This window comes from Microtus pennsylvanicus, chromosome 6 (assembly GCF_037038515.1).
Source record: "Microtus pennsylvanicus isolate mMicPen1 chromosome 6, mMicPen1.hap1, whole genome shotgun sequence".
Taxonomy (NCBI): domain Eukaryota; kingdom Metazoa; phylum Chordata; class Mammalia; order Rodentia; family Cricetidae; genus Microtus; species Microtus pennsylvanicus.
The window spans coordinates 67,188,108-67,212,077 of record NC_134584.1 but is presented as its reverse complement, the minus strand read 5'-3'; the positions used below and the strand labels follow the sequence as shown (position 1 = coordinate 67,212,077).

The window sequence follows — 23,970 nt, the reverse complement described above, 5'->3', positions numbered from 1 at the left end:
CTGCAGTAGAACCCCCGAGCAGGCCCGGGTTGCCCCGTGTCTCCGCCCCGCTGCAGCGGCCTGCGTTACTGCCTTGGTGCTGCGGCTGCAGAAGCTGCGGCAGCCTGAGCTGCAGCCTTTGCGCCCTGCGCACCGGACGATCGGGGGACAGCGTCGCCGCGTCCTATCCGCGCTCCCTTCCGCATCCCCGCCCTTCGCTCGCGCCTCCTCCGGGGCTGAGAGTGGTACGCGGCTCACTGCGGCAGCGCCGGGTCCGGGACTGCCCGTGGGAGGCACACCCACCTCTCCCGGCCGCACCCCTGCGCAGCAGCATGTCCGCGCTCGAGTGGTACGCCCACAAGTCTCTGGGCGATGGCATCTTCTGGATTCAAGAACGCTTCTACGAGTCAGGCAACCGCGCCAACATCTGGCTAGTGCGCGGCTCGGAGCAGGACGTGGTGATTGACACGGGCCTGGGGCTGCGCAGCCTCCCGGAGTACCTCTACTCCTCCGGCCTCTTGCAGGACTGCGGGGCTAAGGAGGATGCTGGGCGCCGACCGCTGCTGGCCGTGGCCACCCACGTGCACTTCGATCACTCCGGCGGTCTCTACCAGTTCGACCAGGTGGCTGTGCACCGCGCCGAAGCCGAGGCCCTCGCTCGCGGGGACAACTTTGAGACCGTGACCTGGCTCTCTGACAGCGAGGTGGTGCGGGCCCCCAGCCCTGGCTGGAGGGCCAGGCAGTTCCGAGTGCAAGCAGTGCAACCCACCCTCATTCTGCAGGATGGTAATGGGCCCCCGAGGGCGCGCGCTGTCGCCGAGGGAGGGATTTGGGGAGCGTGTGCAGCATGTTGCAGACCTCCGTGGGCACCTTGGCACTGTTGGGGTATAGTGCGGGAACAGTGTCACCCTTTGCTGCGTGAAAGCGCTCTGCAACGCAACTGTGTAGCAGTCTCTCTAAAAGCTGGCGTCATACCCAGTCAATTCCCTATGTCCGCTACAGTAGTAACACCGCAGAGACTTGTGACTGGGGATTTTCCTTTCCAAAAACACGGGTTGAACCTTTCCAGCTTTTGTAGCTGGTAGGCTTTTAAGGAATGGCACCTTGTGAAGGGTGTTACGCTCTGTGCATTGGCGTGCTCATCAAGGACTGACTGCGGTCCCACCTGTAGGCTTAAAAAGCTAGAGAGCTGTGGTTATTTCCTCCATCCTTACCCTTCAGGTGGGGTTGTTTCCGAATTATTGCCCCCCAGGAAGAAAGAAAGGCTTGACAGTGAGCATGAACGTAGAAAAGTAGAATTATGACAAATATCTGGTCTGCGTGAGAGCAAAGCCTAGGGAAGATCAATAAGGGAGTTGTTTGCGGTGGATCAAGCGTGTGTGCTAATGCAGGCTTCATTCTCTAGTGCTGTGAAATTGATAGGCCAGAGCAAAACAGAGTGGGCCCGGACCCCTTCTCTGCGCGTAGGAACTGCGTAATTGGACTAATTAGTGACAACAGCAGTACGGGCTATATTAATTTCTTATTTTCTTTTTAGAATTTATTTTTATCCACATAACACGTGTCAAGTGACCCCAGAGACCCCCCTGATTAAATGTCTCACCTAGCATCCACTGAGCAGAATCATGATCAAAGCTGGGTCCTGAACCAAGACATAACACAGAAAAGCAAACAATACACATAAATCCAATGCATGAGATACATTATGATAATCGTGAGTAGATGATGGACGTCACTCTGTCGGTGCTAATCATTTTACTCGCCGACACACTCCTCTGGAATAAAAACAAACCCAGTTGCATTCTAATGGTGCTTACTAAGAACTAAACATGTAAATAATAAAATATTTTACAGAAATGCATTTATCCCGCGGGATATAATATCTAATACTAAAAAGCATGAAATTCTATTCCCTTACACCCAACTAACAGGTCCCTTCATTAAAATTTTAAGTCTAAAGATTTCTTTTTTAAAAACTACATTGGAGGGAAGTCTACTTAGTTTGAGATTTCAAATATACATCTACTTTAGATAATTTTTTTTTTTTTGGTTTTTCGAGACAGGGCTTCTCTGTAGCTTTGGAGCCTGTCCTGAAACTAGCTCTTGTAGACCAGGCTGGCCTCGAACTCACAGAGATCTGCCTGCCTCTGCCTCCCAAGTGCTGGGATTAAAGGCATGCATCACCACCGCCCGGTTTAGATAATTTTTATTACCATATTTCTTCTTAAAAATCGATGGTTTCTTTGGTACAATTTCCAAGTACTTGATGGGTAGTCAAAGTGAATTCCGGCACCCAGCCTAAAAAATATTTCCTTTAGCCAAGTGTGGCAGTGCATTACCCCAGCACTTGAGAAACAAGGCAGAACAGCCTGTTCTACATAGTGAATTCAAAAAGAACGGTCAGTGGCGCTAGCCTGTAATCTCAGCACTGAGGAGGCTGGGACAGGCGGTCAGGGGTTCAAATCCACCAAAAATTAAAAAATACCCTCTTTTTACACAGAGAAACTGTGTCTTGAAAAACCAAAAAGAAAAAAATCCACTAATATTAAAATATATTAAATTATTTAAAAGAAAAATGTTTTGTTTACTTTTTATTATTGTGCACAGTAGGAAATTGAGGGTAAAAGAGAGGTGGGGAACCAGTGAGATGGCTTGGTGGGTAAAGACCCTTTCTGCCAGGCTGCCGCCCTGAGTTTGATCCCTGGATCCCACATGGAAGAAGGAGAGAACCTGCTCCAGCAGCTGACGACCACATACACAGCTTGACACATAAGCCCCCCTCACACACACAGGTGCACGTACGTGCATGCGCACAGACACACACACACACACACACACACACGTTTGCAGTTTTCTCTCTAAGACTATTGAGGAGCGACTGGCTGAACATCCTGCCTGCGACAAACTAGACTGGTCTCACCCTGGGACTGTAACTGTGGTGGTCTCCCAAATCCTAGTTGATCGTAAATGCTGACGTTTTTGGAGCTGGAAAAGCACTGTAAACTACTGGTGTGTGGTGCTTTGAAGCCTTGTTTCAGGGCGACAGGACAGCGTCGTGTTTGTGGAAAGTTGCTTCTCGTTAGACATGGATGCCTTGCCCTCTCAAGTAGCATCTGATCTCTCATCTCAGGAATATCAATTTCCTGTCTTCTGAAGGATGTGGGCTGCTGACCGGGTATTAACACAGTCCAGATGTCTGGAAGGAGATGTAAGATAATTATATTAAAAATTCATATATATTTGCACATACACACATATGCAGCTGTACCAGATCAGCTCTGGTTAGAACACAAGTGCACAAAATCACTTATATTTCATTAAGTGAATTGATGATTTGCTGCCATGGAGAAGCATAAATCTGCTGTGTTTCTAACCTGAAAGCTGCCGTCTAAGTGAAGGTCAGAGAGGAGAGCCATCTCATCCTGTGCATTAGCCTTGACAGAAAGCAATTCCGTGTACTAGCAGAAGAGGAGAGTAGTAGATCTGAGATATAGCCCAGGCCTTTTAAACTAGAACATATCACAGTCTACTTTTCACAATATTCTGGTGATTCAGTTTCAGGTGATTTTTCCCTTTGTCCCCCTTATCCCTATCTAAACAGTTTGCTTAAAGATAAATTACCTCAGAGTAGTGATTTCAGGTAGACTTACGTCATTTATATAAATTAAAAACAAAAGCAGCATCTACCAGAAACAGGGTGAACATACCTGTAATTTGTTTCCCTCTGGGGACCTCCTGGAACTGTGGGTGTCTCTGTGACCACCAAAGCCATCAGAATCTCCATCTGGGAGAGATAAGACAGTTAGTTCTGTTTAACGTAACTCAGTAACTGACATTGATTCAAACTTCAGAGGTCTGAAGTAGTTTATTTTAGGCATATTTAAGCACAACATAGTTTGGTAAGCTTCCAGGTGATAATTCAGTTCCATGTGCACAACAAAGCTTAAGAAATGACCACATCAAAACTCTTGTAAAGTAAAGTGACATTTTCCTTTAAGGTAGGCTCTATGGGTTAACTGAGTAAACAGGTTCCAGAGAAACAAGCTCATGATAAGGGTCTGGGGAGGAGAATGTTGTAGATTGACTGAAACTAGCAAGATAAAGATGGGGGTTGGGGGAGGATCCAGTGTAGCCTGACCACACAGGTAACACAAAGGTCACCAGATTATTAACCGCAGCCATTCCGGCCTTCTGGGTGGCAAACAGGTTATACGTCCCTCTCAATGAAGGGACAACTGTTTAACGTTCCTGTGAGGACCTCCATGCCTCCTCCATGGAACTAGCAGTACCATCAAGAGACTGTGACTTGAAGTAAGAGCTACATTGGCCAAGGGTGGGAATTAGGTGTGACTGAGGGAACAGTTGTGTCTCAAGAGCCAGTTTAGTTCACATCAGTCCTGGGACCTTCGTAGGGATGACGGGAACACTAACACGGGTGAAATAGGTTATGAGCCTTTAAGAGGTTCTTAAAACATAGAGCCGTTCTAAAAGGAATGCCTTCCTCCATTTGGTTAGTTTATTCTTCAGGGATAGGAAATAAATTGGTTTCTTAAACGGGGAGTACCCAGTACAGTTGAGCTCAGGGATTCAACATGGAGACAGGGAACAAGCGGGTGAGAGTACTCAGTGTACGTTTTTCCTCAGTCAGAGGCGTGAGAGCTAAGCCTCCTATTCCCCCATTAAAGAACCAGAATCTGGAACATCTGGCTCCTTCAAAGACGGAAGGTGCCAGTTTGGAGACTATCTGCCATCCCTGGCCTGATCGCTCTACTGTCAAGCCTGCTTCCTGAGGCCCTAGCTAAGATTTTTGCTGGAGATCAGCTATGCTGATTAGAAACTGGATTTTGACCCTGTTTTACTAATCCCAGTTGATGGTAAATCCTGCTGGTATTGGTGTGTGGTACTTTAAGCCCTTGAAAGTGTGAAAAGAAAGCTAGACCAAATACTGTGAGGGTGATAGGAAAGAAGCTTCTCACTAAGAGATGAGTGCCTCAAGCAGAAGAAGTAGAGCACAGAAGCAATCCAGAGACATGCCGAAGAACCCGTAGTCTAAACTGTACATTCAGACAGAGAAACCCCACAGGGTTCCCAGGTCAGGGATAAAACATCCAAGGCAAGCACATAGTAAAAACATCAGAACATGGACATCAAAGAAGGCCCAACAGGTTTCTAGAAGTGTACACAAGGGCCAAATAATGGAATCAGCCAGTTTACAGCAGATATTTTGCTCTTGAGTAGTAATCATTCCTGTCTTAGAACTTTGCATCCATCCCACTATCAGTGAAGTGCTCACAAAAGCATTTCCTACATCCTGTTACTTAGGAAACACACAGGGATATGCCCCTTACAAGGAAGAGATGAAGCCAACAGAGAGGAAGGCGCTGAAAACAATAGCATAAATCTAATGGAAAGGAAGTCAAAGCCTCAGGATACTGGCGTGGATGAAGAGTGGATGCACTGATGATCACTTACGGGCACAGACGGTCCACAGTTCTTTTGGATGGCTGTGTGCTGAGAAGATGAGAAATGCGTGTGTGTCACAGTAGAGAATAAAAAGCTGAAGATGTAGAAATCAATCGGTAGTATAAATTTTAAATCAATAGAAATATATGCATGAAATTACTGGAATATATCAAATTGGTAATTTGAAAAAGGCAGTACAGTTATTAGTTGAGACAACTATATTTTGTAGCACTAACTTAGAAGAAGGAGCTGAAATTCCGTCAAGTGGTCACCTTGGGGAGCTACACTGGCAGTGGAGAATACGGCAGGGAAATGGCTCTTACATTTTAAAGTCCTAAACCTCTTATTTAACATATAGGTATATATATATTTTTTGTATTAAAACCTGCAATTAGGAAAGAGTTGGGGATGCTAAAATGGGAAAGGACATTGAGACATCAAAAGATGGGGAAAGAGGGTGGAAGGAGAGCAGAGAGGGGTTTCCCAGGTGACTGGTTCTCATAAGAGGTTTCCATGAAACACCGTACCTGAGACTTTCGGCATGTGGGAAGCCTTCCTAAACCACGAGGCAGAGCAGATGATGCTCGGCACCAAGGCCTTAGCCATGGTTGGTGTCTGCTCTGCCCAGTGGTTGTCTTCCTCTTGTTAAGATGTTTTGGAGATGGCCTAGATATTACTAGAGTAGACTCCATTCTTTCAGTGGTTCTTCTGAGCATAAGACTTCCCTCCCATTGCTCCCTTCTGTACATTTGTTAAGTGATTTACATTTCAATTCAACTTGCATTGGCTAGTTTTATGTCACTGTAGTAATAAGGGCGGCGACGGGGCTGCATCCCCAACACCCCAGCCGCCTGCTCGGCTAGCTTTTGCCCCGAAATAACAACACACAAACTGTATTCATTTAAACACTGCTTGGCTCATTTCTACCTAGCCTCTTCTAGGCTAACTCTCGCACCTGGACTAGCCCATTTCTTATCATCTGTATAGCACCGGTCTTACCGGGAAGATTCTAGCCTAAGTCCATCCTGGGTCGGAGCTTCATAGCGTGCATCTTCCCTGGAGCAGGGAGCATGGCGTCTCTCTGAGGCGTCTGCTCCGGAGAGGAGAGCTGTCGAGTCTGACCTCACTTCCTCTTCCTCCCAGCGTTTTGTTCTGTTTACTCCTCCCACCTATCTCCTAACCAATGAGAGCCAAGTAGTTTCTTTTTATTTAACCAATGACCTTCCTCCATCATTTCCCCTTTTTCGGTTTAAACAAAAAAAAAAAAAGGCTTTAACTTTAACATAGCAAAATTATATATAACGAAACAGTTATCAAGTAAAAGTTACAATAATCTTTATCATAACTAAGGAAAACTATAACTATAACTAACTATTCTTAACTCCATCAAAGACTCCAGAAAGATACAATACTACCTAAGCAAACAAGAAAAAAGCAACTTTTAAACTCTAGAAATGACAGAGACATCTCGCTGCCTAGACAGTCACTCAAAGTTCCTCTGTACCGTTGGGGCATCCATCTTCAGCCTTCAGGCCCATGGTATCCAGCAGACATTTCCATAAAGCAGGAAAATTCAAAGTCAGTTCAGTCACTATCTGTTGTGTCCTGCAGAATGTCTCGCAATGACCTTCCTCCATCATGTCACCTTGACACAAGCTAGAGTCATCATAGGTGGGGGGACCTCAAGTGAGAAGGCTCCAAGGCCTTCTTCTGATGTGCAGGCATACATGCAGGCAGAATACTATATAGGTAATAAATAAATCTTTTAAAAAATATTCTGTAAGGCAACAACTGTTATTATTCCTAGTTTGGAAGTGTACAAACTGGTTAGAAAACCGGTCAAATTGGAGCTAGGGAGACAGTTATAAGGGATCTAATGTCTTTGCCCTAATTCTTCCCATTTCTTTTTAATTTCTGTAAATTAATTTTATGATTAAAATACACAGAAATTGGTTTCATTGCGGCACTGAGGACTTTGCTCTTATTTGACGCCCATCACCCACAAACACACAGCGCCCACAATCACACACATACAAACTCTGCCCTTCCCGTCTCCACAAATCATGTTGAAATTGTCATTGAGATTGTGGTGAATCTGCATTAAACATATAGCAGTCACGAACCACATGTGACTGTCATAATACAAACTGAAACAAAAGAACAGATTAAAATTTTGGTTTTAATTGCACCTCATTTCAAGTAGTTCTGGGATTCAGGTCCTCCCCCCCACACACACACCCTTGGCTGTTTTCTCCACTGTAGAATGTGTTAATGTAACAGTGGGTGTTCGGTTTACCTGGGTTTCTTTCTTATGCCCCTCCCCCACAAGCTGGTCTCATGCATGCTGGGCAAATTCTCCTACCACTGAGCTACATCCCAGCTCCCTCTTGTTTGTGCCTTTTTTGTTTGTTTTCATTTTTGTATTTTGAGACAAGATCTCACTAACTTTTGCTGGCTGGCCTTAAACTAGGAAACTAGGCCAGCTTGGCAGTTGTGACATTCCTACCTCAGCCCTCTCCCTGGAGGCTGCGGTCAAGCCCTACCACTGGGCCTGCCCGTGAGCATCTTTCTCTTCCCTGATGTTCTTTTGAATTTTTTAAAACAAGTTTTTGATAATTCTTTTTTTTTTTCTTTCGAGACAGGGTTTCTCTGTGTTGCTTTGGAGCCTGTCCTGGAACTAGCTCTTGTAGACCAGGCTGGTCTCGAACTTACAGAGATCCGCCTGCCTCTGCCTCCCGAGTACTGGGATTAAAGGCATGCGCCACTACTACCTGGCTGATCATTCTTTATAGGATATAAAAATACAGTCTCTTTTTTCTTTCTTTCTTTTGTTTTGGTGTGTATATGTGTGGGGGGGTCACCTGATACCTTATAGCAGTATTTCTTGACTCCTTTGGGGTTTGAACGACCCTCTCACAGGGGTCGCATATCAGGTATTTACATTACAGTTCATAACAGTACCAAAATTACAACTATGAAGTAGCAATGAAATGATTTTTATGGTTAGGGTCAGCACAAGATGAGGAGCTGTATTGAAGGGTCGCAGCACTGGGAAGCCTGAGTGAGAACCCCTGCCTTCTATTATCCCTCGCCTTCTCTTTCTCACAGTTCCCTGGCTTTTCCTTCAGGCACAGTGTAGGAGGCAGGAGGTCCTTGTGCTCACAGATAGCATCAGGGGAACCAGTGCTGCTAAACACACAGGGATGCCGCTTCAAAGAAAGGTGCAGAACCTGCTTTCTGCCCAGCGGGGAAGGGATGTTGCCTGGTGACCTTTACACTATCTCTGTCACAGAGACCCCAGCAGTCCTCCTCAGACCTTTATCTGGAGCTTTTTTGTCTCTGTCGGTGGCCCTGTCCTCAGACCCTTGTCTTGATCCTGTTTCTTTAGTTAATCTATACAACCTGTCTTTGTGGAAAATGTCACTTGTACTTTACAGAGTTTTGACGTAGTCATGTCTTAAGCTTTATTGTGTACATGGGGATTGAGTTCATTAAAACCAGAAAAAAAAATTCCAAATTGTGCTATGCTTAAATATGCCCAAAAGCCTAAACTAAACTACTTGGACTCTCAAAGTTTGAACCAGAACTGTCTACTGAGTTGTACTGAACCCACCTACCTTCTTGTTTTGTTTTGTCTTTCGTTTTTCAAGACAGTGTGTCACACTGGGTAGTTTTGGAGCCTGTCCTGGAACTCGCTTTGTAGACCAGGCATGCCTCTAATTCATAGGCCTACCTCTGCCTCCCGAGTGCTGGAATTGAGGCATGTGCCACCACTGCCTGGCTCCACCTACCTTCTTATCTCTGGCCGCTGTTTCTCTGCTGGCTGTGCTGGTCACAGAAACCCCACAGCATACGATTTCTCTGTATTAGATCATACCACCTGTTAACAAAGATGGAATCTCTTCTCTGGTAATACTTGTGACTTTACTTCTACTTTCTTAATTAGTGCCCTGGCAGGGTCTTGGGTGTCAAGCTCCTGCCTTAGAAGGAAAGCTTTTAGTCATTATTATTGAGAGAAATACTGCCTATAGGTGTTCCAAGTTACCTATTATCAAGCTAGATGCCTCCCCTCCTGTGTCTGCTTTGCTGGAAGTTTGCTGAGAGTTTCATAAACTTTTTTGATGTGTTTTGAGATAATTTCATGCTTCCTCCTCCACCTCCTCCATACCACCATTACCTCCTTTTCCTTGTTTTTAGGGACAATCTCAACGTAGCCCAAACTAGCTTAAATTTCTGTTGAGTGTCTCCTTCGTTATTGGTTCTCACTGCTAATCCTGTGCCACGTGCCCTGTCAAGACTTGCTCCCACAGTTTGCTGTCTCTTCCACTTTGCTAACTGTTCCCTCTGTTGTGCAAATGCTATTGAGTTTCATGTAGTTTTATTTGTCAATTTGTACAGTTATTTCCTGAGCTAATCGAAGCCGTTTGAGAAGGTTCTTGCCTCTCTCTGCCGCTCTGTGTGTTTTGCCTCTGCAGTTTTACAGTTTCAGGTCTCCTATCAGTGACCCATCCTTGACTTTGAATGATTTTTGTACAGAGTAAAAGACAGGACTCCATTTCTCACTGTTGGGAGTGCTGTGTTGGGGAATGGCCATTCTCTCCAAGTGTAGTGTGACCGTTAGCTGCCATGGAGCAGAGATTGCTGTGCCCCTCCCTGGACTCTTACTCATGTCTCTGCAGGGAAATAAGCGAACCAATACAATCATAGCTAGTTCTGTGGTGACCATGAGGGGAGCACTCGTCTCTCTGCAAGCAGGAAGAGAGTCACTAGACCCCTAACCTAGGATTCTACCATCACACAGCCTTCCACTCCCGCGTTCACACAGATGGCTGCACGTAGTCTTGCGGAACGGGACGTACGGATGCAGTACTTGTGAGAGCAACACCCAGGTTGGGTCAGACTTTACAGTGATGCAATGTCTTGAGTTACCCATGTTCCTATAAGTAAGTCCAGAAGCTGATTGATTCATCAGGTTGAGTTTGGATGGAAGTTTCTTTGGCCCATTGTCTCTGCTGTCTGAGGAATAACAAATGTTTGGTTATGTTTCTCCAGCCTTCAATTTGATTATTTCCCTCTGGCTATTCCTTCTGGGTGAGTTTGCTTCTTTTTGTTCTAGATCTTTCAGCTTTTCTGTTAATTTGCTAGTGTGAGATTTTCCAGCTTCTGTATGAAGGCATTTAGTGCTGTGAACTATCCTCTTACCACTGTTTTCATTATGTCCCATAAATTTGGGTATGTTGTATGGTCATTTTCATTGAATTTTAGAAGTCTTTAATTCCTTCCTTCCTTCCTTCCTTCCTTCCTTCCTTCCTTCCTTCCTTCCTTCCTTCCTTCCTTCCTTCCTTTCTTTCCCCAAGGGTGATATGGTTGAGCATTGTTCAATTTCCATGTGTTTGTGGGCTTTCTGAGGTTAGTGTTGCTGTTGAATTCTAATTTTAAGCTGTGGTGCATCAGATAAGATACATGGCACTATTTTAATTTTTTTGTATCTGTTGAAGTTTGCTTTGTTACTGATTATGGGGTCAATATTTGAGAAGGTTCCATGTGGTGCTGAGAAGAAGGTATATTCTTTTGTGTTTGGGTGATATGTTCTATAGATGTCTGTTAAGTCCATTTGAATCATAACATCTGTTAATTCCTTTATATCTCTGTTAAGTTTCTGTTTGGTTGACCTGTCCAGTGGTGAGAGTGCGATGCTGAAGTCTCCCACTATTCGTGTGGGGATTTAATGTGTGACTTAAGCTTTAGTAATTTTTTTTTTACAAATGTGAGTGTCCTTGTATTCAGGGAATAGATGTTCAAAATTGAGATTTCATCTTTATGGATTTTTCCTGTGATGCTTATGAAATGTCTTTCTTTCTTTTGATTAATTTTAGTGTTAAGCCCATTTTGTTAAATATTAGGATATAACTACAGCAGCTTGTTTCTTAGGTCCATTTGATTGGAAATTTTTCCCCCCAGCTCTTTACCATGAGGCCATGTCTGATGGAGGAAGGTCATTGGTTAAATTAAAAGAAGCTGCTTGGCTCTCATTGGTTAGGAGATAGGTGGGAGGAGTAAACAGAACAAAACGCTGGGAGGAAGAGGAAGTGAGGTCAGACTCGACAGCTCTCCTCTCCGGAGCAGACGCAGGAGAGACGCCATGCTACCTGCTCCAGGGAAGACGCACGCTATGAAGCTCCGACCCAGGATGGACTTAGGCTAGAATCTTCCCGGTAAGACCGGTGCTATATAGATGATAAGAAATGGGCTAGTCCAGGTGCGAGAGTTAGCCTAGAAGAGGCTGGGTAGAAATGAGCCAAGCGGTGTTTAAATGAATACAGTGTCTGTGTAATTATTTTGGGGCAAAAGCTAGCCGGGCAGGCGGCTGGGGTGTTGGGGACGCAGCCCCGCCGCCGCGCCCATATTACTTCACATGTCTGTCTTTGAGGGTGAGGTGTGTTTCTTGAATACAACAGAAGGATGGATTCTGTTTTCATATCCAGTCTGTTAGCCTGTGTCTTTTTATATGTGAATTGAGTTCATTTATATTAAGGGATGTTAATGACCAGTGATTACTAGTTCCTGTTATTTTTGTTTTTGTTGGTGGTGGTGGCATTGTGTGTGTATGTGTTTCCCTTTTTTGGGATTTGCTGCTGTGAGATCATCTGTTGCCTGTGTTTTTGTGGGTATAGCTAACTTCCTTGGTGTAACACCCAATTCTGTGTTACCCCCTCGGTACAGTTTGCACACCACTGTACCATACGCAAGTCGGGCAAGGACCTGGAGATTGAAAGAACACACAAAGAGAAAGGAGTTCAGCCAGATGCCGTTTATTCAACCTTGGGGAAATCCTTACTACTTAGTTGCTGCAAGCAGGTGGGAAATTACCATACCAAAGATGAAGTCAACAATGCCCTACAGCTAATCACCAGGCGGGGCAGAGGGGAAGCACAGGAACAAACAGAATGCTTTAGTTAGCTGACCAGAAACTGTCCTCAAGATGCACGCCAGGAACAAGGGTAGACCTGGGCCCTACACCTTGGGTTGGAGTTTTCCATCTAATACTTTCTACAGCTCCTACAGGACTGGATTTGTGGATAGATATTGTTTAAATCTGGTTTTGTCACAGAATATCTTGTTTTCTCCATCTATGGTGATTGAAAGTTTTGCTGAGTCTGGGATAGGATCTGTGGTCTCTTAGTGTCTGCATAACACCTGTCTAGGACCTTCTGGCTTTCATGGTTTCAATTGAGAAGTCAGGTGTAATTCTGATAAGTCTACCTTTATAAGTTACTTGGCCTTTTTCCTTTGCAACGCTTAATATTCTTTCTTTACTCTCTATGTTTAGTGTTTTGATTATTACGTGGTGTGGGGACTTTTCTTTTTAGGCTCAGTCTGTTTGGTGTTCTGTAAGTTTGTTGTGCTTCCATAGGCATGTCTTTCTTTAGGTTGGGAAACTGACTTTCCATGATTTTGTTGAATATATTTTCTGTGCCTTTGAGTTGGAGTTCTCCTATCCCTTTTATTCTTAGCTTTGGTCTTTTCATGGGATCCTAGATTTCCTGAATATTTTGTGTTAAGCTTTTGTTGGATTTAACATTTTCCTTGATGGAGAAATCTATTTCCTCTATGGTGTCTTCAACACCTGAGATTCTTCCATGTCTTACATTCTGTTGATTATGCTTGCACCTGTTTGTTTACCCAGATTTTCCATTTCCAGACTTCCCTCAGTTTGTGTTTTCTTTATTGCCTCTGTTTCAATTTTCAAGTCTTGAACTGTTTCCTTCATGTGTTTGATTGTGGTTTTCTTGACTCTCTTTAAGAGATTTGTTGATTTTTTTTCCTTTTTTGTCTTTTTTTTCTTCCACTTCTTTAAGGGAATTTTTCATTTCCTCTCTAAGGGCCTTGATCATCTTCATAAAGTCATTTGTTTTTAAGGTCATTTTCTTCTTTATCTGTGTTGGAATGTTCAAGTCTTGCTGTTGTAGAGCCACTAGTTTCTGGTGGTGCTGTATTGCTCTTTTGTTGTTGAGTGTATTCTTACCCTGTTGTCTACTCATCTCTTCCTCTAGTGAGTACAGGCAAAGCCTGTGTTTCAGGGATCTTTCTTCTATTGGTGCAGTTGGTGGCTGTGGCTCCATTGATCACTCCTTCAGGAGCTGTCAGTACAGGTGGTGCAAGGTTCAGGTGGTCACGTCTTCTGGTGCAGGTGGGGCCAGGGCTCTGGTGATTGCTGATGTGGTGGGGTATCTCATACAGAGGATGGCACTGGATGGTGGCTGGGACACAGGTGCTCTTTCCCAGAGAAACTTCTTTTTTTTAATATTAATTTTTTAAATGAATGAATCCCAAGGGCACATGTTTTTATTTATTTATTTATGATACATAGTGTTATGTCTGCATGTGTGCTTACTCAGCAGAAGAGGGGACAAGACCTCATTAGATGATTTTTTGAGTCATTATGTGATTGCTGGGAATTGAACTCAGGACCTCTGGAAGAGCAGCCAGAAGCCAGTGCTCTTAACCTCTGAGCCATTTTTCCAGCCCCCAGAGAAACTTCTTAATATTGTTTCTGGAAGCCGCTGCTGTTGGTGCTTCTGGGCTTCTTACTCCTTCTCTCTCTGGCCCTTCTGGCCTTACTAGGGTCAGCGCCATGCTACCTCTCTCTCTGAGGCTTCCTAATATTCCCCCTTTCATCTGTAATTTTAAGGATTTAGGTCTTGTCTTTCTCAGTACTAACTTGGAAAGTAGTTAATTGATCTTGTTTATTTTGTTTTCAAAGAGCCAGTCCTTTTTTCTTTTTTAATGGATTCTTTCTATTCTTTCGGTTTCTGTTTCATTAAATTTCTGCTCCAATCCTTTCTTTCCTTGTCATTACTGCTCTTGGGCTTGGCTTGCTCTTGTTCTTTAAGACCTGGATGTGCACTGTTAAATGCTTGAGATCGCGCCTCTTCAGTGTAATCACTCCCATGTATTTGCTCTTTCCTCCTAGAACTTCCTTTGCTGTTATGCTTTAATTTTTGTTTGATTTTAAGATTTAACTTTTTATTTTTTTATTTTATGTGTATGGGTGTCTTATCCACATATGTGTCTGTGTAACCATATAGGGCCAGGAAAGGTCTTAGATATGCCCGGGGACTGGAGTTACATATGGTTATGAGCTTCCATGTGTGTGCTGGGAGTAGAACATGGGTCTTTGGGAAGAGCAGCTAGTGCTCTTAACTGCTGAGCCATTTCTCTGCCTCAATTTAGAATTAACCCCACTGGTCATTCAAAAGCATGCTGTCCAGTCCACCCTCTGTTGGCATAGTCTCTGTCATTTCTCTTCTTACTGGTTTCTAGCTTTATTCAATTATAATTTGATAAGATGCACAAATTACTTCTTTTTTTATAATTTGTAGACACACACATTATGCCTAAAATATGATTTATGCCAGAGAGGGTTTTATGGGCTGCTCAGAAGAATGTATGCAGAAAATAAAATAAAATTCTATAGTTGTTCATTTGACATTTAGTGTAGATCCTGACGTTCCTTTAGTGTGGGTAACCTCTCTAAAGATAAGTGCTATATGAAGCTAACCCTTCCCTTTATTAGGACCCACTGTCCTTTTATGTCTGTTAGTGTTTGTTGTATAAATTCAGAGCCCCAATATATGATGCATATTTAGCCAAAACAATTCCATCTTCTTGATTAATTGTTCCCGTCATTGATATGTACTGAACTGCTTTATCTCTTTGGATTAATTTTGGCTTGAGGGCTGTCTTACCCAAGAGTGGCTAGGCCAGCTTCTTTGCTGGGCACTTGCTACTCATCCTTTTCCTCTCGTCTGTGTCTTTGCCAGTGAGGTGTGTTTCTTTTAGACAATGTATAGTTCAATCGTGCTATTTAAATACAAACAGCTAGTCTAGTCCTTTAAATTCTAGAGCTAAAACATTTAGGGTTACTATATAGAGTTTTCTAATTTCTGTCTAGGGTTACTATATAGAGTTTACTAATTCCTGTCATTTCATTGGTTGTTTTCTGGTTGATTTTGTTGTTGTTTGTTATTTTTTTCCTCCCCATATCAGTTAAGGTTTGAGGGCTGAGTATTTTGGTTACGATTGATCCATTGCCTGTTTTGTTTTCCTGCATCTGTTACTGTCATTAATGTATTATTTCCTGTGTTGTGGTAATTACAAATTATCCAAATTTGAATTTGGATATATTCTGTATTGCTGACTGGGTGGTAATGAATGTCTTTACCTTGTAAAGGTCTTGAAACATCTTTATCTGTTGATCTTAAAAGATAGCCTGGAATATAGCTTGCTTAGACATTATTTACCTTCAGACTTGAAATATATCATTCACATTTTCATGACTTCATTCTTTTGAGAGGTCTGATGTTATTCTGTGTTTGCTTTTGAATGTCAGTTGGTATCTTCTCTTATAGCGCTAATATTGTTTCTTGTTCTGTGGTTTTCACATCTTGACCATAATAGGCTGCAGAGGGTTCTTCTTCAGTCATGGCTGCTTAGGATGCTAAATGTCCACTGTGCTTGGATATTCATGTATTTGAGGATTTTATGCTCTAAATCTCTGAGCAGATTTTCTATGCCTTTAATGTATATCTTAGTTCCTCCTTCTCCCTAACTGAGTCTTAGGTTTGGTGTCTTGATCATAGCCCATGAAATTACAAAGTTTTAGAAGCCAAATAGCAAGACCACAGTACCAGCAAAGCAGAAAACAATGTATAGGATCTGCAGTGTGATGAGTTTTGAGAATTGGCGCCAGCCAGGTACAAGGAGAAGTGAACTGGGTCCACTGCCCTGTCACTCCTTTTGTTATTTTGATGCACTTCCTCCTTCTCTGGGAGGAAGAGAGTGGGTTTTCCTCCTGAGTGTTCACCTTTGTCTGGTTGTGTGACCTTAGCTTCTAACAAGCTGTCTTAACTGGTAATTTCAGCTCCCCTCTTCCTGCCTTTAGACCTTCCCTTCCCTTCCCTTCTTTCACCCTTCATTTTGGCAATGTGTCTTTTTTTTTTCAATTTTTGTTTTGATTTCCCTAGATAAGGTTATATTAATTTGTTGCATTTTTCAAAAATCAGTTTGTCCCTGATTTTTCTGTAATGATGTTTGTTTGCTATTTTATTTTTTATAAAAGCAAGATTTATTTTTTGCATTTTATGTGTATGAATGTTTCCTGCATTTCTACATGTGTACTACATGCCTAGTGCTGAAGAGGCCTGTCAGCGCCCTTGGAACCAAAGTTACAGCCGCCACTGGGAACTCTCCCAGGTCCTCTGCAAGAGCAGCATTTCTCTTAATTGGTCTGCATTGAGTATATTCTTCAGTCTGCCTCCAGACCTTCGTCTTTTGAGACAGAATCTTTTCCTGAACTGGATGCTCACAAATTGGCTAGATTGGCTGGCTGGAAAACTTCAGGAACCTTCCTGCCTCCACTCATCCTGTGCTCTCACCAATGCCTGTAACCATACCCAGCTATCACATGGGTGCTGAGGACCCAACCTCCGCTCCTCATAATTTTGTGGCAGGCATTGTGACTAATTCAACTCCCCCGCCAGCTATTGCTTCTTTCTTAGTACACATTTGCATTTGATTTGTCTTTATCTTCTTATGATAGCATCTTTAGAACTGAGCTCAATACTTAATAATTTATAAAGTAGGCATTTAAAGCAATTTAAAAAGCTACTCTACCAGTTTCCACAAATTTGGGTATGTTCTGATTCCATCCAACTTACTTCAACCCAGGATACTTAATTCTTTCTGGTTTCATAAGCTGTGTAGAAGTGTGGTGGTTACATCTGTGGATATTTCCCATATTCATTTTTGCTATCTTTTTAATTTATTACTATCTTTGATTATTTAAGATGCACTATAAATTTTCATTATTTCTAGTTAGGTTATTTCTTCTGTACTCTGATCAATTAGTTAAGTCTTAACTCTCTCTTGCTTTTGAATTATTCGGAGAGTGACTTTTAATTCTGTTGAAGTTAAAGATAAAGTTACTTGTTGATCTAAGTTGGTCTTTTTAAGATAGGTTTTCACTTTGTAGCTCAGGATGGCTTGGAAATCATTGTTTGCCAAGCTAACCTTGAGTTACGGCAGAACTCCTGCCTCATTTTCTCAAGTGCTGAGATTTTAGGTTGGACACATCACTCATGGCTGAATTTTTAGTTTTCCTATCATGCACTTTTAGTATTGGTTTTAGGTCAATATACATATATAATTTTTTCTTTTAGTGTATTGACCTAATATAGCCTCAAAATCTATTTCTTCACTTTGGTTATATTTCCTAGACAAAAATTTATTTTTGTCTTGCATTAAGATAGCCATGTTAGCTGGGCAGTGTATACCTTTAATTCCAGGATTTGGGAGGCAGATGCAAGTGGATCTGTAAGTTCAAGTCCAGCCTGGTCTACAAAGCAAGTTCCAATACTGGATTTGTAGTTACTGAGAGACCCTATCTTGGGAAAGAAAAAAAAGACATTCTAATTCTGATATTATTAATGTTTATGTGGCATATATTTTTTTTATGATCTATTGACTTTATAAGATCCTTTCTTGGTAACTTTGTACATCTTACTTTTAATCCACCTCTGATCACAGTTAGAGGGTTTTCCATTCATACGTAATGATACAGTTGGCTTTATGTTTGTTCTTTTCATGGTTGTATGTTATTTATTTTTAGTCTTTCATTTATTTATTGTTTTTCTTAATTTTTATACCATTTAATTCCTTTGTTAACGTTTTAGTTCATTGTCTTCTGATGTTTTATTTGCACTAGAGATCACAGTAAGAATCTTTATAAGTAGATAATGATTTACTTTGGGTTAGTGCTTGATTTAATCCAAGTTAAACTACAGTTTTCCTTCCCCTGTATGCCTCCATTTCCCCGTCTGTCAGTCATTGTGAGGAATCCAAGAGTATACCCAATTTGGATGGTAGCAGGGAAGCCTGAAGAAGTTTAACTGGAGTGACAGAAGGTTAGGGGGGTTCCTGGGTGACAAACGAGGATGAACTTTCATTGTTCACAGAAATAGCATTACGCAGAGCATCTCCACGTGCACTTTTCCCTCAAGCCCCAGACCCCACAGGACAACATGAGAGGCAAAGTATGGTACATTTCACTCAAATCCCATCCCCAGACTGTGCCTCCAGGGTAGTGCTGCCACACCCGTGCTGGAGTAGAAGGTTCATGCTCCAGTGAGTTTAGAAAACTCTACAGCTGTGTTTACCAGTATCTGCAATGTTGTTGACATGCTAATAGGTCTTTGAAGCTTACACAAAAGAAATGTGATTAATTTTCTTTAAAGCAAGAAACCTTAAAAATATTTGACCACAGGATAATCATTTTTAAAATTTTGTTTTAACAACTCGTAGAGGTAGCATCGATATTAGTTACTTGGGCAATAGCTAATCTGTCAAATACTGGTCTATAAAACAACAGAAGTGAAATAAAGACCATTTATATAAGAGTTTGTTTTATCTTTTTAAATTATGTGTAGGTGTCTACATGTGGGTATGTTCATGCGAGTGCAGGTGCTCATGGGGATCTCATTGTAGCTGGAACTGACTGGCATGGTTGCTGATGCTCATGGAGGTCGGAGGTGGGGATCTCATTGTAGCTAGAACTGACTGGTATGGTTACTGAGAACTGAACCTGAGTCACCCGGAAGAAAGAGCAGCAAGTATTCTTAACCTCTGAGCTGTTGCTCCAGTCCCAAGGCTACCTATTTTAAATTAGCGTTAAGAAGCACAGTATCAGGGCCGGAGAGTGGCCCACTCAGTAAAGGGCTTGCCATGCAAGCATGGAGACCTGTGTTTGATTCCTAACACCTGTGGAATAAATCTGACGTAATGTAAGAGGCAGAAACAACGGGATCTCTGGAGTGCACTGCCTGCTAGTCTTGTCCAATTAATGAGCTCCAGATTCAGTCTCAAAAATAAGAGTGAAATAAATATACAATAAAGATATATCTACCTCTGGCCTCCACACACATTTGCAGGCATGAACACAAACACATCCATATACCACCACACATGTGCGCACACCACACACACACACACACACGCACGCACACACACAAGCTGTGTGTGTGTGTGCATGCAGAAACAGTCTTTGTGGAAGGAAAGTAAGGCTAATGTCATCAATTTCCTTGAAACCTATTTAATATTCTTCTTTTTTTTCAATGATTCAAGTCAACTATCGTGTGATATGTTTATTGGTAACTTCTATTTCTCGTTGTAGGGGATGTAATCAACCTTGGTGACAGACAGCTCACGGTTATGCACATGCCAGGCCACTCCAGAGGCAGTATTTGCTTACACGACAAAGACCGGAAGGTTCTCTTCAGTGGCGACGTGGTGTATGACGGATCTCTGATTGACTGGCTCCCGTACAGCAGGATAAGTGACTATGTTGGAACTTGTGAACGTCTCATAGAGTTAGTGGACTCAGGTCTGGTGGAGAAGGTGCTTCCTGGGCACTTCAACACCTTTGGTGCTGAAAGGCTTTTCCGTTTAGCTTCTAACTATATTTCAAAAGCTGGGATATGCCACAAAGTGTCTACTTTTGCCATGAGGTCGCTTGCAAGTTTAGCCCTCCGTGTAACAAATTCTAGGACCTCACCTTAGTATCTGTACTGATTTATTTTGTTGGCGCTAACTGTGTAAATTAACCCAGTTCCCTTGTGTTGTTTAAAATGGTTACTAGTGAGCATTTCAAGAAGTGCTTTTATATGACCATGTTGTATATTAGAGAAAAAGAGGATTAAAAATGAGGAAACAAAAATAAAGAAAAGCAGTCTTCGTTTTGTATCCTTTTCTTTTTTCCAAGGAAAAAGCTGCTTACGTGAGGCTTGTGATTGGCCAGTGCTGCTGTTTCAGAGTGTTTGCTCTGGGAATGCTGGGGAGTGATGTGGGCCGCAAGGTTGTACTCCCTCACAGCAGCACCAGCCTTGCCCTTGCTCCTCCTCAGTGCACTTCCCAGGTGCCTAGAGGAATCAAATGCAGTTCTATGCTTGCACTTCATGTTTGGTTTTATTTCTGTATTTTATTTAAAGATAAAGTTTCTTGAGTTCAAAAATAAAGTAGAACTCAATATAAATTAGCATTTAGAATGACAGCTAAAAAATCCCATGTTCGTGATCCTGAATTTTATGCCTCCTTGTTTAATTTTTCCTTTTCTTTGTATAAGACATAATATGCTCTATAATTTAACTTATGAACAATACAGTGAATTTTTGTTGTAATGCAAAGCTTTAAATATGAATTGCAGAGTGCTTCAGTAAAACACTACTGTTCGTTGTTATTGTGTAAGTAATATTTCCCGTCATGAAAGTGGAATTCAGTGTATGTAACCTAACTTCAGATTGTCAGGTTTCTGAAAGGACACTGTCAGGCAAATTTGAAAATATACACATTGAGAATAATTTTTTATTATATCCTATTTTAGTATTAATATCTATTATAAACAAAATTTTTCTGGCTAAATAGCAGCTTCAGTATTGTGTCATGTTTTACAGTACCAAAATAATTTCTGATATCTATGACATCTTAATGTAAACCATTCTTTTGATTGATGTAACATGTTTACGTACCACAGAAGAATTCTTAAATTAGTTGCAGTGTATGTATTCTGTATTGACAAGAGCAAATGGCCTTCTTATCCTGATTCACAACACCTGTTCCTGCTCAGTATTCTTTGTCATGAATGAAAACAAGTCTATGTTCATATGTCATAGAAAACATGAAGCCACTATTCAGCAACACTACGTAAAATGTTTGGGTTTGGTGCTTTTAATAATAACCTATCAAAAAGCCTTTTGGAGTATTTCATAAAAGTTTTTAAAACAGTTTCCCACTACTTTTTTTATTATTAACATTTTATTGTTGATATTCTGGACCAAATGGATCGACTTTTGGAAATCAGATCATTTAATATTAGGAAAAAACAGCAGTTCTTGTTTCTGCCAGGTTATTCAACTTTTTTATCCTGCACACACCCAGGTTTTTTAGTTGTTTTATTCTTTCAGTAGGCACACATACACAAGTGTGAGTACACACACGCACAGAGACATAGTTACACACACATGCAGACATACAGACAGATACAATCACACACATACATATACAGCACTGTGCGGGCAAATACACAGTCACACACATACATATACAGCACTGTGTGGGCAAACACACAGTCACACACATACATATACAGCACTGTGTGGGCAAACACACAGTCACACACATACATATACAGCACTGTGTGGGCAAACACACAGTCACACACATACATACAGACAGATACAATCACACGCATACATATACAGCACTGTGCGGGCAAACACACAGTCACACACATACACATACATATACAGCACTGTGCGGACGAGCACACAGTCACACACATACATACAGACAGATACAATCACACGCATACATATACAGCACTGTGCGGGCAAACACACAGTCACACACATACACATACATATACAGCACTGTGCGGACGAGCACACAGTCACACACAGACATACAGACAGATACAATCACACGCATATATATACAGCACTGTGCGGACGAACACACAAGTCACATACAGACATACAGTCACACACAGACATACAGCCATACACGGTCACACACATACATATACAGCACTGTGCGGGCAAACACACAGTCACACACATACATATACAGCACTGTGCGGACGAACACACAGTCACACACAGACAGACACACAGTCACACACAGACACACAGACACACAGTCACACAGAGACACACACAGTCACACACAGACATACAGTCATACACGGTCACACACATACACACACAGCACTGTCCTAAACAATGCTAGGAGGTTTGAAAGTGAAAAAACCACACGCACATTATAGCTGGATGTTAAGGGCCACAAAACCCAAAAACTAATATAGGCATGTTGAAGTTAATATAAATTATGTTTCAGTATAAAGGATATAGGGAAGGATGTGAAGTAGAGTAAGGGGAGACCCTTGAAAAGGGGATATTTGAAACAGAGTTGGAGGGAGGCTGGGAAAGATTTGAACCTTGGGTTTCAAGAATTGCTGGGTGGACTAGCCTAGTCCTTGTGAGCATATAAATTTAATTTTCTGAAATCTCATTCCTTATAAGTACCGTATATTTATCATAAAAAGGATGGATTTGTGATTGTATATGTGATTGCATATGCATATATTCCTAAAGGCAGATGAACTGAGCTGTCACATGCCACCATGAAAACCTTGGATTAGAGTCAGAAAGGAGGCCATGATTGGCTCAGCTATGGAGTATCATGAGTACTCTTCCTGGTCCTTCAAGATAGTGGGTCTGTTTCAACTGATGACACAGTACTGAGAGTAGAGGTTGGTTCAGGGCAGCTACAATCACTTAATAAGCCTTAAATAGAGCCATTATTTTTGTATCAGCAGCACAAAATAAAGCCAAAAGTCCTTAATCATTGACTGTTTCATCATAATTTAGTTATTTATTTAAAATCAGGATAGAGTAGGCATTAAGTTTTATTAGGAAAAAATTTATTCCTGATGTTTCCTATTTGTTAAGTACAATTCTCAGTATAAGCTGACATTTTTGTTGATTTCCCCAATCTTTCAGTTTTCCAGTTATATTGCAGTGTAAGATGGTGATATTTCAGTATTGCTTACCATGTAAAACTTATGGAAGTAAATTCATACTCATTTAGTATTCATGATGCATTTTAAATTTGTATCCTAGTTCCAGCATCGAGACATAATTGACCATGTCATACAACATGGACTAGGGATGAAGCTAGTAACTTAACACAGGTTTGTCTGCTACCAAACTGTACCCTCTCTTAAACATGCACAATCCATAGAATTGGCCACATATATTTTTACTTTCCAACACGTCACATATATGAAGAATAAATCAAGTAATATCAAATTCTAATAGCATTTTTAGAAAATAAAAAATATATTTTCACCCTGACAGTGACCCTTGATTTATGATTTTTGGAAATAGAATATTGTAAATGTAACCCAAAGTTGTCAAAATGTTAGACATTTCAAAATAATTTTTCTTATTTATATTGCTAATAATGAACTCGTGGACTTTTACTTTTTTATTTAATTACTGTCTCCTTTGAACTGAAATGTTAAAACAAACTGAAACCTTGTGTGCTATGCCGATGTAGTTGAATAAATGCTTATGTGTTTGTTCTTATATGGATAGTAATATGAATGTGACATGCACAAACTATCCTATAATTTTCCAATAAGTGTATGTGAACCTTGGTGTGGTAACTATTAAAGTAGCCATTTATTTCAGTGTACAAGTGGTGCTTTTTATATACCATTAACAAATTTCTTCTTAATATCTTAGAAAAAAGATGCTATGTGAAATTTTTGGTGAACCTTACACATTTTATATAAGGTAATGTATCTTCAAATGGATTATCTTTCTTCATATTTTGATGCCTTTTAGTTCATCTTATTGCATAAATTGCTCTGGTTAAATCTACTAGTCCCTTCTCTCCAATTTTTGGGGAAAA

At 41.5% G+C, this 23,970-nt stretch overlaps 1 protein-coding gene across 3 annotated transcripts; it reads left to right on the top strand.

Annotated features, from left to right (window-relative positions):
* Positions 1 to 201: 201 nt before the first annotated feature.
* Mblac2 (metallo-beta-lactamase domain containing 2) lies at positions 202 to 23,754 on the top strand. Of its 3 annotated transcripts, none has more exons than XR_012910910.1 (3): positions 202 to 765; positions 19,673 to 21,563; positions 22,015 to 23,754. XR_012910910.1 is itself a non-coding variant. In XM_075976403.1 (2 exons), the coding sequence occupies exons 1-2, from the start codon at positions 312 to 314 to the stop codon at positions 20,056 to 20,058; spliced, it is 840 nt and encodes a 279-aa protein (XP_075832518.1). In that variant the 5' UTR covers positions 202 to 311; the 3' UTR covers positions 20,059 to 23,754. The 3 variants fall into 3 exon arrangements, 1 of the variants encoding a protein (XP_075832518.1); XR_012910909.1 differs by having other exon boundaries at positions 21,992 to 23,754; XM_075976403.1 differs by having other exon boundaries at positions 19,673 to 23,754.
* Positions 23,755 to 23,970: the final 216 nt, after the last annotated feature.

Bases quoted from the DNA above. Each gene is read 5' to 3' on its own strand.
- Mblac2 (XM_075976403.1), top strand. From the start codon at position 312: ATGTCCGCGCTCGAGTGGTACGCCCACAAGTCTCTGGGCGATGGCATC. The intron at 766-19,672 runs GTAATGGGCCCC...TTCTCGTTGTAG, and splicing joins CACCCTCATTCTGCAGGATG to GGGATGTAATCAACCTTGGT.